Raw genomic sequence first — 16,233 nt, forward strand, 5'->3', positions numbered from 1 at the left:
TCCTCCCTGCCTGCACCAGCACTTGGGCCATGCTCTGTGGTCCCTGCAGGGAGCCACAATACAATCCTTACTTACAGGGGATGGCACACCATGGGAAACCATCCAGCAGAAGAGCCTGGGGAGATGTGACCTGCTGTTTGGGTGGTGAAGGAAGCTGCTGTGCTCCCTAGAAACAGAGGTTGCCTTTTCCAGAGTGATGAGACCTGTTGGAGATGCTTAGGAGTGTCATTGACACAGATACAAGAAAGTCTTAGGCTGTAGCCTAGATTTAAATGGAAGGCCAGGGGTACTGATGCCTTGTCAAGGCTGACCTAGAACAGAGGCTAGACACAGCTAAAGAATAACGTAGGGATTTATTAGGAGGCTTCAATGGATACACTTTGGGCAGCACAAGAGCCCAGCCAGGATAAACCCAAAATGGTCACAAAATGCGTGACTGGTCATGAGGTCTCACACTTTCATAAGTTCTGGTCCATTTGCATATTGGAGTTAATTGTCCAGTTATAGCTTTAGGTTATGAAGGCCCATCCTTCTTGGTTTTTTCTCTTCAATCCACATTGTTTGTGCTCTTGGGCCTGAGATTTCGATCATTTGTCTGTGGTCCTCAGCTAGAGAAGGAATTATTTTGTCAACCTACTCTGTGAAGAGAACTTACTATCCCTTAATATGAAGCTCAGAAATACACACTAAAGAAGTACAGAATCTGAAAAATATAAAAGCTAAAACCTGAGGCATCAGTATTTTTTCCCCTTATTTGGGGGGTTTTTTTCTCTTTTATTTTGTATTAACATATATCTCTATGCTGGCTATTCTACACATAAAAACACAGTACACAGTTAAGAAAAATCAATTTTAAATTTTGAAATATTAAGATTTTAAGAAGTAGAAGAAAACGCCCCTCCAGAAAAGTGAACATAAGCAGACATGCTTTATAGAGGGCAGGTTTCTGAAGTCTGCGATGTCCTCCTGGATTTCTACTGCATTTCCTTCAAAGTAATTTAATTTAAAATGCTTAGCCTTGGAGACAGAATATTTGGATTCCTGTTTGGATTGTCTTTTTTTAATCAAGTGCTTAAAGAATAAAGCATTTTAATTTATTTTGTCAAATTAGAGTGGGTACAGTAGGCTCTGATCCTGGGCTTCTACCATCCTTATATTAAAATCACACACCAAAATTTCTTGGCTTAGCCTTATCTGCAAAAATACTTGCAAAAAATACTTAATATCCTTGTCCCACTCCTGTGAATGCTAACAGTATGGGCATAGCACAGCTCTATTTTTTCTTTTTTTTTCTTTCCTTAGAGTCCCCAGGCCAACAGCTGGAAATAAGGAATTTATCTCACATTTTCCTTTGGAGTCAACACTGGTGCCAGTTAATCTGAATAACTGAGGGTGGTGAAACTGCAGGCTCCTGTAAATTTGTATATGAACACTAGATGATGCTATATAACTTTTCAATCTCCCTATCACTTTCACATGTAGCTGAAATAAAAATTACATGGAATCAGAAGACTGGACTAGAACATGTTTTTAATATGCTGGCAAGTAAGCACATATGCCAAATCAGATCACTGAAGTAAAAAATTGATATTTTTCCCCCAGTCAGATGTCTCCATCTAAATTGACAGGTGCAAAGAGAGGGTACATCGAACTTTACAGCTACTTGTGCCAGACATTGTGGCAATGTGCTACAGAAGGATTTTAAACAAACACTTAAGAACAACAATGCTTTCCAAATGCTTTAGCAAAAAAAACTCTTTGTCCAGCAGTTTTTATACTGGACCGGGTATCAACTCTTTTTCTGCAGTCAGGATAATTCCTCAAACTGGCATAAAGATCACATGCTGTGCTTGGACTAAGTTAGCTTGGTTTTAGAGCCATTGTGGCTTCTGTCTTTCCTGTAAGAAACAGCTCCTCTGATCCCTATGACCCTCGTGTGTATGATGTCCTTATGACACAGTTCAAACACTAACCAAGTGGTGAATCCATGTCTCACGGGGGATATAGTTACAGACACAAACAGGTCCCTGTCCAGACACGGTGAGTCTTTCATAATTTGCCGAAATATTGAATGGGAGAATCTCAAATGTTACTGTCTGGGAAGTGGACTAGCAGCTGCTCTTGCCCCAGAGAGGTTTTGATCTGTGCAGTTTGCAGAACCCCTTGGTCAGGGGGCAGTGCCCTTGCACTAATGTGCTCACCAGGCAGCCAGGGAAATAACTCTGTGTCGTGCCCATTTCACATCAGTGCTGCAGTCACCATTACCTCAGTGGCTGGAATCAGGCTGTTTGGATGGGTAGTTGATGAGAGCACATGGACCTGAGTTACACTTTAAAACTGCTTGAAGAAATAGCTTGACCCTTTGCCAAAGCTTTGATAGTAATTACAAGATGCACACAGACTCCCAATGGCTCACAGAACATCCTGCAATGAGAGAGAGTGTCACCACAACAGCCATTGAAGAAGACAATTATTCTTTAAAGATGGCTCAAGGAAAGTTTTCTCATGTGGTTTTTTGTGGGCTTTAATAGTAGTGAAACCTACAGAACTAGAATTTCTGGTATTCAAGCTGTTAAAAGTCCAGTAAACAAAATGAAAGCTGAATTTTTGCTTCAACTCAGTTAAGCATCTTTAAAATTATGATGGATTAATGGAAAGTGCATGCAAATGAAAAGTGGGTAAAAACATTTTAGGATTTTTTTCCTTGAAACAAATTAACCCAGTCATCTTTGAGAAAAAGGACTTAACTCCCCTGAGTTAGTCTGTTACTCATGTCTCATTCCAGAACTAGATCTGAAGGGTAGGTGAGGACAACGTGGCAGCAAATATTATCATGACTTTGAGGGACTGTAACTGGAAGTCATAAGGTACATGGCCAGCATCAAACAGGAGATGGGATGCACTGCCTGGCTCTGTGCCTGAGCATCAGCAGCTCCAGCTCAGAAGAGAGAGCCTTCCTTTCCAGTAACTACAGATTTCCTCTTGAAAAAAAAACTTCATTATAAAACTAGGAACATTTACTTTGCTGCATTAAATTATTTTTATTTTCCTTATATTTTTATTTTATATATTTAAAGTCATACAGAATTTTTGTAAATGCAAAGACAATTGATGTTTTAATAAAATCCATTACTACAATTCATTATTATTATTCACAGAAGTTCTCAGGTTATATGAAGTATTTCGAGTGATCAGAACATATTTTTTTTCTAGTCATGGCAGAAACAATCAGTGATTTGAAAATATATGTTTACCTTATAGCAGTTGGTTTAGTTAAGCTTCTAAATTAAATCTGTCAGTACTTAAATCAGTGTGAAGAATCCTGTGCCAGCTTAGAGGAGACAATGACCAAAATGTCCAAGAAATCCTAACATTGGGGATGGCCATTTTAACAAAAGTGTGAGATTAGCTACTGACCTTAATGGAGCCAAGATTTAGCCCCAGAAGATTTAAAGGAATATCTCTGTATATTGAAGATTTGTTTCTTCCTACACATGCCTCTTCTACAATTACAAGACAACTTGGACTGTAGGAAAAGCAGGTGGGTTTGAAAAGAGTGGATCACGGCTCTTTTGAGCAACTATGACTGCATGGCAGGGTAAGTTTATGTGCCTTCCTTGGGCTTCCTTCCTCAATAATGAATGAAACCTGGAGGGCATCCTCTCCTGTATGTATATCTCATTAATAACTGATTAACTTGGCCAAACAGAAACACTTGGATTTACTGCTGACATTGGTGGTATAGATACCAAATTGACTTCACATTCAGACTCAGAACAGGGGGAGCAGAAAGACTGATTCTGTGGCACCTTTTTCAGCACAAAGGCATTGCCTTAAGCTTAAGGGTCAATTATGCTTCAATTATGGTCTCTTGCACTTCGGATCAATAAAGGATTATCTCAGATCTGTCCTGCAACATCCTGATTCTCTGTGGACAGAAGCATCAGCTGTCCTGGGTTTACATATTGCTATGGCAATGTGACCCAGAGCCTTTTTGCAGGACTCCAGCGTCGCTGGGACTGTCCTTACTTCACAAAGCTCGATTGTTGTTTTGCCCGTGATAGAATTACACCAGGGTAGATGTGTTGTGCTGAAAAACATTTCTCTACAGGGAGTCCAAACAAGATCAGGCCATCACCATCATGTTTTCTGTGAGATGGAAGGAGTGCAGGAGGGGGTTAGCATGGAGGAGCCCAACATGTCCCTGGAACTCGCCCGGCTGGGATTGCCTCTGCCCATTCCTTGACACTGACACTACAACACACCAATACTGATTTCTCAGGCTCCTCCTTGGAAATACTCCATCCTTGCCTCCCCCTCCTCTCCCTCCCCTGCACCATCTCCACGGAACGGAAGAGGGGCTGCTTGACGAGGTGGCAGCAGGTGAAGTCACCATAGAAACCGGGGCTCTGGCCTCATCCGCACTGCGAGCGAGCGGCTCCCCCGCAGCCCGCACAGAGCGCAGAGCTGCTGTGCTGCAGCCACAGCTGATCCTCTGCCCGCCCTCTAAAACCATCTAAAGCAATATCAGCCAAGGCAGCAGATCTGGAGAAAAACATTTTCTCACTTGCTCTCTAAATCAGAATCAAAATTCGGTCCCCGAGTGAAAAGCCTTGAAACAAATCTGCCATGTGTACTTCTCAATACACCTACAGAGCTTTTTCTGTGCACATGCACCAGCTGGAAAACCTGATATCCTGATTTTATTGTCTTGATGTGTGCCAGAGTCCTCTAATTTCTCTGAAAGTACTAGGGCATTATGTAAGAAGCTTGGATGTGATCCAGGATGTAGATAACAGCATAACAGGCCTGATAAAAAGCCCAGCAAATTGTTGAACAAAGGATCTCATTCACTGTTGATTTATTAATCAGCAGCTTGCCTAAATACAGTGATTTTCATAGGATTTGTAAGTGTGAATTAACAACTAAAATGTCCAGCCATCATACACAAAATCCAGTAAGACATAGAAATGAAAAAAACTTGATTTTAGGATTACTTATGTTGAGGTCTCACAGGTGTTTAGGACAAAAGAGGAACAGAGATAAATTTGACAGCATTTTCAAAAGTTTCTAGTCCACGAGTTACCTCTGAAAATTGCATTAAGCTTAGAAATGATACATACAAAAATCCACTGATCCTAAAATGCAGGTTATAGTGAAAAAATAACAGAGAAACCAAAGACAAAATAGAGAGATTATCCATTGGAAGAGGACAAAAAGGCAGAGAATTTTTCAGGAGGTATCACAGGTGGAAAAGAAACTAATTATCTAACATCAGGTGTTGGAAAATCTAGGTGGAATTTTCATCTGGAAGTTTATGTATATGGTAATGTGATGCCACCTGGAAGTCAGAGTAGGAAGAGACAGTCCCAGCCTAAACAATTATACACATCCATAAGTTATCAAAGCAAGCATAACAAATTAACAGGGAGGAAATAAAAATTTAATTAACATTAAATGAGGAATGAATAAATAAAAACATAAAACACTCTCAAGCCTCTCAGCTAACAAAATGTAGACTGTTTATTCACCTGTTTCCTCATGTCTTCCCTGCCTTTCCAAGCTAAGGACTGAAGTCCCCTAGCATTCAAAGGGAATTGGGCATTCTAGTGCCTATAAATAAATGAAGAATAATCACCTACTGTGGAGACCCCTGAAAAGTACTGTGTTCTGTTGGTCACCAGATGTGTGAGACCAGGATGGGCCTGCTCCTCCCAAACTCTCCTTAGGCATAGAGGAAGGAGTCTGCAACCCCCCGGGATGCTAGAACCACTGTTTTCTCTTGCTTAAAGCTGTGGTGGAACACCATGCAGTAAGAATCTCTGCAGTCTGCCCAGGAAAGCCACAATGAGGACTTTCAAAATTAAGATAAGACCTTCACACTGGTTGTGGGCCATGTCTCAGTGTGATGCACAGGTTGTAGCACAGCCTCCCTGTCAGGAGAAAGCAGGTAGACCCCAGAATACAGCTGGCTCACGACTAATCTCTTTTAACACCAGTCATTTAAAGTCTGAGATCACCTGCAATTGATCATCTGCAACAAAAATACTTTATATTTGAAATCTCTTCCTGAAAAGCTGTTTGAACATGCTGGTACTGTGTTAGTGTCCAAGGGAATATTGTTTACCTTCAGCAGCCAGTGAGCATGCTATACAAAATGCAATGAGACAGGGTACGAGACTGATTATCTAGAGGAATTCCATATTTTGGCTTTCATTCCCACAGTCTTAGCTATAAAATTTTCTCTACTGTTCCTCTACCATTAGTCTTATTAAATAATCAATGAGGCTTAGATCCTAATGCAATATATAGACTATTCAGATATATGCATGCATGATTGCATTTATGCAAGTCTGCTGTAATCTTATCTTCTGAAAAGAGTATGAAAAAGCAGAATGGCAGCAAACACAGCCATACAGAGACCTTTTTCAGTGTCTTAAATTCAAAATTGGTACCTTTTTTATTCATTCTAGTAACATAAGATATAGCAATTCCAGAAGAGACAGAGAGAGACTGATAGAATTTTTTTTATCATGAGAAATGGTTGAGCAGAACTGGCCTGTTTCAGGGCATGTTCAGTTCAGCTATTATCTCTGAACAATAAGTAGAATTGTCTGCTGTAGAAAAAAAACATGATTATGAAACTTCCTGAAGTCTTTGAAAAGGCTGAATGAAATGTCTGATAACAAAATTAGAACTAAGCCTTTATTTTAAAAGAATTTAGTTATTAAAAGCAACAGACCTAATTTCACTTAGTTTTATTCTCCATTGGTGGAACAGAAGATGCCTCTAATTTTCATTATAATTGAAATATTTTGCGCCTTCTTACAATCTTGTGAGTCTGAGAATCCTGTGAGGGGCTTGAATGCAAGGGTTAAACCAAGAGAATTATGACAGAGCGCATGAGATCCAGACTTCCAGAACTGGGATACAGGTGATCCCTCACAGGTATGGTCGACGAAGGTGTTTCCTTTACATAACAGTAAAAGGCAACATGACCTACTTCTCCCATGGGAATGACTTGCCAGGGAAGGTGCAGATGGCATTGCTGTACCTTTGGTGGGGCGTCCTGTCCCCTTGGTAGGTAGGGTCTGCTGATGAACAGAAGGTGCAGCCTCAGTGTGCCATGCTATAGCTGTCTCTGGCTGAGAAGCTGCTGCTAAGGAGGAGGAGGAGAAGGAATAAGGAAGGAGAAATGGCAATCAAACCACCATGATTTTATATAATGATCTAGATAAACAGCTATGCCAAACTATGTGTCTTTTAACAAATTATTTGTTGCTGTTATTTCTGTTCTACTGAGTTGTATGAACTTAAAATATATGGAGTTTGTTTTTTCTGTCAAGTATTATTCCTATCTAACATCAATGTTTCTTCTTTTTGAAGTGTGATGATTTGGTGCTGTACAATTCTGCTATGCAGTACCCCTGGAAAGCTTTTCCATTTACAAGTATATAAGAAAATAGAAAAGTTGTAATGTATTCATTGTTTATTCTCAAATTACCACTTGAGGTGCTTAGTCAACATATTAGAAATAGGTGAATTAAAGTCTCAAATTTTAATTTTTTTTTTTTTTTGTATGGACAGAGAAAACAGGCCTTGGCCTGGCATAGAATTAGTTGTGTGCAGCACATCCTCCTGGGCAGGGAGATAAACTGCAGCCTCTGCCAGCTGGGGCAGTGCCAGCACCATGAATTAGCACAGCATGCTCCAGAAGCTTCTCTTTTTGAGCAAGCATAACCCAGCATATTCCCAAGAGGGCAGAGGAGGTGAGTAAGCAAGTGCAGAAAGTACAGGAATTGTGAGCCACCCAGGCATTTTCCTGGAAAAGCATCCTCTCCAAGCCACTCCTGAAATCTGTTATTAAAGTATCCTCTGCTGAAAGCTAGGAGGTCATGCTTTGGTCACACTTTTAGGGTGTTATGTAAAGGGATTCTCTTCTTAACTTAGGAAAAGAAACTTATGTGACTTAAGCTAAACTCTGCTTGGAGAAGAAATTCTTCCTCTCCTTTCTCTTCCTCTACTTTCATCTCTTGCTTAACTGCACACAATTTAATGCAGTTGTAGGCTGAAAAACGTGTCTCTACATGAGCAAGCAATAATGGGGACTAAAAAACAAGGTATCTTATTTTCTCTTGTTGACTCTAATTTGAGTCAAAACAATTCTAGCTATTGAAAGAAGAAAAGTAATGAAAAAGTCATAGATATGCTCTACCAGGGTGCAGAAGGTTGCCGATGCTCTGCAGAAAAATAAATCTAAGGTGGAAGAATGAAATAGAAATGAAGAAAACAAAATAAGGCGGAAAAGAGAAAGGGAGTGAAGCTAGAGTGTGATACTTACAGGATAAGAATTGTCATACAGAGCCAGATCCAAGAATTTTTATCTTACTGATAGGCGTCTAACTGTGGTCAATAGTAGATGTTGGAAGAGAATGCAAAAACACACATTAATATCTCTCCCACACCGCCTCTCAGATCAAAAAAATAGTCAGAGGACAGGTGGGTTTCGAGCATGTTTGTCCTTTTTTGTCGCCAACTAATTTTTCTTCCATTACTTTCTTCAATCACTTTTTAAACTCATGCAGACCCTTATATTCCCAACACTCCATGTCAGGGAGTTCAATAGCTTAACCACAAGGACTGTCTTCCAGGTGTTTGGAATTCATCACCTGCTTGTTTCTTTCCTTCACAATTGCATCTCTGCACCATTTGTGTGGGGAGAAGCTGTGAGTAACGGTGAACCTTTTACACTTGTTTACCTTCCTTACTGAAGATTGTAGGAACTTGCATCACCTTTGTCCTCAGCCACCCTGTCTCATGTCTGAAGACTCCTACATATCTCATCATTCCTTGAGCAGAGGCACTTCAGGCCCTGGCCACCCTCCTCTGAACCTTATCCCATTCCACCAAGCCTGGTTTGAGACAGAGAACCAGAACTGCTCTCGGCAATCAAAATCTCTCTGCACCAGGGAATTATGCGGGACCAGTAATTATATTTTCTGGTTTGTTCTCTACTTCTCACTAAATAATTTCTGATATTCTATTTCCATTATTTTTCCCTGACATTTGAGCCAGTGTATTTGTACAACTGCTCTGCACCACATCAGTGTTTCATTTCTGAATGACAATGGTCAGCTGAGATCCCCTTGTTTTCTGTGTGAAATTAAGATCTTTCCTTCTATGTATTATTTCAATCCACAGGTTTTTAGTGACTCTGCAATAAAATCTGCTTATAAATGGAATTCTTTACTGTATTAATTTGTATATATGGGTCTCTTCATACTGCACTTACCCAAGGGTAGATATAATTATTGTATCTTTTATATCATGATCTGTTAGTAATAGAAAATGCCCACAGAGATCTGGCAGAAAATTTCCTAGTGGAAATACATCTTATATTAGAAAAAGAGTACTGTAACTTGTATTGATCTTATCCATTTTCCCCAGCAAAGTAAATTATATGAGTAGAATATTTTTGTGCCCATGTCAATTTTTATAACTCTGTCAGCACTAATGTTTAGAGGGAATGGAAATTTTTGATAATTAAGTCAACCATACCAAACCACACTGAGAAATTGCCATTTTTACCACCATAAGATTGATCTTTACTATCAGATATATGGCCTGACAATGTAGGTGAAGATAATCTGATGACCTGGCTTTCATTTGGCCACCACTGTGACAAAATAAGAATCTGTAGCTTTCCAAAAGCATGATCAAACTTGTCATAGGTGGTATGAGATGCCACCACATGGCATAATTGTTTTCTGTAGAAAGTTCATCCAAGCAACTCACCCACCAAGGGAGCAGAAAAGATGGTAAAAAATGTCCAGTGCTTAAAAGTAGGGACTGTTGTGCTTGTCCTTCTGAATGATATTGTGTAAATGAAATGTTATGTTGTTGTGATGTCCTTAACACTTCTATTCTGTTTATTCACTGGGATCAGGACCTAGATGTTCTAGCAGAATCTATCTAGTGTTTTCATAGGAAATTTTCTCAACTTCTACTCCAGAAATATTTTTTATTTTCATTCCTCATATTTTCAATCAATTATTCTCTTTACTTGGTATTATCGCATTTGTTTTTTAATGAGTTTCAAAGGCAAAAAAAAATCATTAAATATTAATAATTTTAAAAGTAGCTTTTCATGGTCCCAGTGATTTTCTTATTCAGCATCAATGTTCCATTTCCTATTTTCTGATTGCCCTCAACTCATCACATCTATATATATCCCGTTCATGCAGTCCCAGGACTGGAGTCTGGAGGACCTGCACCTGCATGGGGGGAGTACCTTCCTGCATGCCACATATGCTGGTTTAGATGTGTTGAGGTCTGCATGGCATATCAGGAGAGGTGGAGATGACTGTCAGGAGCAGGGGAGCTGGAAGGGGGGGCAGCCCGTCTCCCCTGAGCTTGCCGTTGCCCAAGGACTGCACAAGAACCTCAGAGATATAAATATTTATGTCCATGCAATGTACAAACCCATGCACATGTTTGTATATTTTGTTGGCTTCCTAGCACGTGTATGCACGCACATTTGTGCACATATTTATGCACAGTGTATGTGTGTACATTCAGTTCATATATAGATGTATGCATGCATGTACACGCTGGTATACCTATGTGCACGAAACCATCACTTAATCATCCTTCGGGAGAGTTTTCAGCCGGCAAACTCATTCTCCCCACGGCTGGAGGGAAGCGTCCGCCGCCCCTCCCGCCGCCCGGGCGCTGCCGGGGCTGAGGCAGAGCCCAGGAGCTGCTGCAGGGGGAGCGAGAGGGACCCCAAAAGGAGCGCTGCTGCCCTGAGGCTGTTCTTGCTGGGTGTTCGCACAGACACAGGTGGGTCCGGGACACTCCCACACACAGCCATCACACGGCAAGGGTCCCTCCTCGGAGGGAGGGGAACCAAAGCAAGCCTTTCCCCTGTTTTTCTTTGTTTGTAGTTGGGAAAGACTTCAAGCGCAAAGTCTTAAGAGCCTCCTGAGGTTCTTCAGAGCAAAGGTAAATTCACCTCACGATAGAGCAGAGAGGTAAAACAGATTTGCCCGCGACACGAGTAAAGAAAGGGTCAGTGACCCGTCGGTCCCCGTGTCGAGGCGCGTAAATAACCCCAGAGAAGGACCTCCACCAGCCCCGCGTAAATAACCCCAGGGAAGGATCTCCACCAGCCCAGAGACGGGGCTGCCTTTGTCTCTGCCCCTCCGGGCGGCAGCGGGCTCTTGCCGAGGGGGCGCAGCCGAGGGCGGCGAACAAAGGGAGAAAGCTCTGTCAGCGCAGCCCTGCCCGTACAGGAGATGCCCGGCACCCCTGCCCGGCCCGAGCAGGCTCCCCTGAAGGGGACGCTAAATAATTGATCATCACGAATTGCCCGCATGCACTGGGAAGAGAGAGCGGGCGCATCCTTTGCTTGCAGCCCGCTCCTTCCCCCATTCGCGCTGTAATCCTATTCCACCATGTGCAGATAGATGAAGGGACGTAATTCAGCCTCCAGGCCTGGGCGGGGTTCTCGCCGTTTAATCTTTTCCTTTCTCTTCCCTTCGCTGCTTTCTTCCCTTCCCCCCCCGTCCCCCCCACCCCTTCCGTCTCGCAGGCCCAGTGAGGTCAGCTCATGAATATTGCTTCATTTTCCTGAGAGGCTCCGGCAGCGGCGGGCACCTCGTGTGCGGTGCCCGGCTCTCCGTGCATGCATTTCGCCAGCCGGGCAGCGGACAAAGTGGTGGTGAGTAATGCAGATGCTTTAGATCCAAGGCTTTTTATTTTTTCATTCTACTTTTTTTTTTTCCTTCTCCCCAAAAATGTAATATTATTCCTAATGATGTAACATGAATGTTACATGTTACAAACCCGCCAGGTATGAGCTGGGGGGGGGGGGGGGGGGGGGGGGGGGGGGAACCTTCAAAAATCCTCTCTGCTCCTTTAAACCAGGACAAAAGGCAGAAGCGCTCCCAAATCTTAAGCCGCGTTTGCGAATTCTCGGCGGGGCAGAGGCGGATGCCCGGTAGGACGAAAGGGCCAGAGCCAGGGGGATGCTCTGCCCGAAGTTCGGGTCACGGGAGAGTCCCGTGCTGGCCCGTGGAGCCACCGGACCGCTCCCTTTTGTTGCTTCCATTTATTTACCCCCTTTTCCGCCTGGACAGCTGTTCCCGACAGGAAAACCTGCGGAGACGCCGCGTCCCGGCGCCACGTGGGTTTGTCTCTGGGGAGAAGGTCGAGCTGCGGAGTTTTGTGAGGACAGAGATTTCGGACTTGATCTCAGACGGGGCTTTCGTTGTGCCAGTTAAAAATGTATATAAATACATATATATATGTATATATAAAATTAGCCAGCTTAACCCTAGGAGGTAGCAGATCTTGGATTTTGGGGCATGCAGGGTAAGGGGTTGTGTCCTGGCAGGTCGCGGTTGGGTCCGATGTCTTAATTGCCGTGAAAGTTCCCTAAAAGATTCATCTATAACATAGGGTTCCCGATGATTAATTTGAATTACGTTTCTTATATTTCATACCTGTATAGCTCCAAACAATGGTAGGGTGGGAATTCTGTTTGTGGTGGCTCATCATAGAAATGTAAGGAAATATTTTATAAAGTGTTGTCATACAAGTTTTATAGCTCTATACACCCATGCTTTTTTTTTTTTTTTTTTTTTTTAACTAATTAATGCCTGGGAAGTGTCTGCCAAATTGTGTCATTTTGAGCAATAATTTCCAGAATATTGGCTTAAATCAGGTTATTAATGACAGTGCATTTGAGAGGAAATGATGTCCTCCTGCCAGTGACAGCAGAGCAAACACAGCCTCATTGTCTAGTATGTTCGAGGGAGTAAGCCAATTGTCAGGGCACGGTATAGTCCCTATATTGATTTTGCCCAGTTGTGCTTCTTTCTTTATTCCCTGTTCTAGCAGGGAATGGTTAAGCTACGTTCTAGGAGGGAATGGGCAGGCCATGTTAGGAATGCTGTCATTTCTGCTGTTGTTCTCCCTAAGGGAGGTTGAATAAAGGCTGTGTGAAAACAGTTTGTGGATCATAGGCATTATTTTCAGAATATAGTCGGGTCATTAGCAGCATGATATGGCTTTTAACAGTCCTTTTTCATAATCTGTTGTGGTCATGAAAACTCTAGGTTTGTTATTATAGAGGCAAATTGTCAAGTGAGCATCCTTCAGAGAATGACACATAACATTTTCTTCTGGGTGACAGTGTATTCCTTGCTTCTTCTGTTTTGAAAGTCTGCTGGAGTGATTATGTCTGAGTCCTGTATAACCTATTGATATGCATAACTGGTAAAAAATATGAATCGGTCTTAAGTCCTGCAAGCACCTCTGGATAAAAAAAAATGGGGACATGTGTGTTTAGAAGCTGACTGCAAACCCCCTTTCCTTTATGACCGAGTCACCTTGCCCCGGAAGAGTCGCTGTCAAAGCTGAAGGGAAATCTGTAGCTGCTTCCACGTGTGCAGCCCTTTGTACAGTAGCTTTCCCCCACTCGGCTGTGTTAGACGCTGGGACGAGGCCTTTTAGCAGCAGACAGGTGCGTTAGCAACGCAGGCTTGGTGGTGAGGACAAGGGAGAGGGAAGTTTGTGTGTGGGAGGAAATTCATCCCTGCTGTGGCGGTGCGGTGGGGGAAGGTTCAGCATCGGGGCTGGGGAAACGCCCCTAGCTGCAGGCGGAGTGGGATCGGGTCTCAGCCTCAGCGGAGCCCTTCGGGCCCTTCCTGGAGCCGCTCCGGTTGGCTTTGGGCTGCGGCCTCTGCCGGATTCTCCCGGGCCGCTCCGGGCACCGCTCCGCCCGTAGGTGGGCGCGGGTCGGGGCCGGGGGCCGGCGGGGCGCCGCGACGGCGGGGAGCGGGCAGGCTGGCCGCGGCCGTGGCCGGAAAGCCCGTCTCCCCGTCCTCCCCGTGCCCGCCCCGACCGCTTCTCCGGTTCTCCTCCCCCAGCTCTCGGGGCGGCGGCGGCGGAGGAGGCGGAGGAGCCGGCCGGTGATGGACGCGTCCCCGAGATAGCCGCCGCCATGAGCCAGCCGCCTGCAGGGGGCGCCGCCGCCGAGCCGCGCCTGCATCCCGAGGGCAGCAGCGGCAGGAAGCAGCCGCGGGCAGCCTCGCCGGCCCGGGCCCGCGACGCCGCCCCGCGCCCGCCGCCCAGCGCCGCCAAAGCCGCGCCCGGAGCCGCCAAAGCCGCCTCGGCGCGGCCGCCGCCCGGCCAGGCCCCCCGAGCCGCCCGCGGCCGCGCCGCCGAGAAGCCGGCGCGGGGAGCTGTCCAGCCCGGCGCCGGTGCTGAACCGCCGCCCAGCGCCGGGAGAGGAGGAGCCGCCGCCGCCGAGGAGCCGCTGCCGCCGCCGGGCGCCGCCGAGGAGGCGCCCCCTGCAGGGGCCGGCGGGGGCGAGCGGGAGGGGGCGGCGGCGCCGCCGCCCAAGCAGTGGCGGGGGAAAGCGGGGCGGTCCCCGCTGAAGGGCGCGGGGGAGGCGGCCCCGGCGCCTCCATCTTCCTCGGGCGCGGGGAAGGGCCGCGGTGCGGCGGCGGGCGGCGGCGGGTACTGGAAGGAGGGATGCCTGCAAAGTGAGCTCATCCAGTTCCATCTCAGGAAAGGGCTGGCGGCGGCCGCCCAGATGCAAACCAAGGGCAGCAACCACGGCAGCAGCAGCGGCAGCGCTGCCTCCGCGGCCGCCGCCCCTGCCGAGCCTCCCCCGGTCGCCTCCGCCTCCTCGCCCGCTGCCATGGCGGCGGCCGGGGCGGAGGGGCTGCGGCAGGGCGAGACGGAAGGCGACGGCAGGAGCTGCGGCCCCGAAGTCGCCCTGAGCCCCCACCTGCAGGAGGAGATGGAGGAAGAGATGGAGAAGCTGCGGGAGGAGAACGAGAGCCTCAAGGTGAGGGGCCGGGGCGGCGGCGGGGTGTGGGGGAGAACCAGGGCCGGGCGGGGACCGGGCTGCCTCCCGACGGGAGGACCTTCCCGGCCTCCCTCTCTTGCGGCAGGAGCGCTGGAAGCATCGTTAAGATGGCTCTGATGTTGGGTGTGCGGGTAGTACCACTTCCCTGCTTCGTTGCTTATAATGAGCTGGATTGTATTTACCTGCCCTCCCTGCGGGGCGGAGCTCCATTTTGGCTGCCTTCTCCTATACGTGCTGACCCACCTGTTGCGTCCCTGTCCCTTTCTTGCCCCCGTGCCAGAACGAAATAGACGAGCTGAGGACAGAGATGGACGAGATGAGGGACAGTTTCTTTGAGGAGGATGCTTGTCAGCTTCAAGAAATGCGCCATGAACTGGAGCGAGCCAACAAGAACTGCCGGATCCTTCAGTACCGGCTGCGCAAGGCCGAGCGCAAGCGGCTCCGCTACGCCCAGACTGGCGAGATCGACAACGAGCTCATACGCAGCATGGAGCAGGACCTCAAGGTACTGACACGGGCAGGTGTCGAGGGGAAGGGAGCATCTCAGATGGAGACACAACCATGCTCTTGGTCCTCGTGACTCAGGCATTCCCATCCGTTCCATTGTGCGCCCAGTGCAGCTCATGGAATAGCAATGGCCAAGCTCTTCTTGGTAATAGGAGCCCTTGCTGTATGTAGACAGGATATTTTCAGCTCCAGTCCTATCATTTTTTGCAAAGGTAATGTGCAAGGAGTTACTCAAAAGCAAATTAGAAGCTAAAGGTTTTGGGCTCTTTATGATGAGTGCAAAACGTACCCTTCCACCGCAGAATTAAACTAACCTCACCAAACAACCCCGTTGACTTTGAGGGGATTTTGTTACTCTTTAGTGAAAGATTTTAGAGGGTAAGCAGATTGAGTACTTGCAGTCACAACACTAAATCCTTACTCTGTTTCCATCAGTAAAAAAACTGCTGTCATCTTCAATGAATCCAGGGTTTTTCACATCTACCTGAAAGCACAGACAAAACCCATCAAATTTCAGTGTGTCATCAGCTGCATTTCATCCATAAGATCTGAATGAACCACAGCCTCTTGCTAAGGAAAAGTTTCAGTCCTTGTTTAAAGATTGTCATTGGTAAAGTACCCATCATCTCCATTCTAGATTGGTCCAATTACAGAGAAAAAAACCTTTCTTGACACAGTTGGAAGTTTAATTTCTGCTTCCATTCACTAGATATTGAAGGACTCCTGCTGAATGAGGACACCTAAACATTTTTCAGTTGACTGGTGTCCCAGTCGACTGACCTTTTGTCATGGAAGTGCAGACCTCTGTATAGCAAGTGTGAGCTTGTTGGCCACACTTCTGCCCA

The 16,233-nt window shown here is 45.8% G+C and overlaps 1 protein-coding gene across 1 annotated transcript in view; it reads left to right on the forward strand.

Moving 5' to 3' along the window:
• The first annotated feature begins 11,645 nt into the window (after nt 1-11,645).
• The window catches only part of SOGA3 (SOGA family member 3), a 29,916-nt gene continuing 25,328 nt past the window's right edge, over nt 11,646-16,233 (forward strand). The window contains exons 1-3 of the mRNA XM_054279917.1: nt 11,646-11,722; nt 13,935-14,860; nt 15,162-15,386. Of these exons, the coding sequence (XP_054135892.1) occupies nt 14,009-14,860; nt 15,162-15,386 (1,077 nt within the window). The 5' untranslated portion in view covers nt 11,646-11,722; nt 13,935-14,008. The remainder of the gene's footprint in view (nt 11,723-13,934; nt 14,861-15,161; nt 15,387-16,233) is intronic.

The sequence above is a fragment of the Melozone crissalis genome, unplaced genomic scaffold (genome assembly GCF_028551555.1).
Source record: "Melozone crissalis strain CALT ecotype California unplaced genomic scaffold, PUWL_Pcris_2 ptg000027l_1, whole genome shotgun sequence".
In the NCBI taxonomy this organism is placed as follows: Eukaryota; Metazoa; Chordata; class Aves; order Passeriformes; family Passerellidae; genus Melozone; species Melozone crissalis.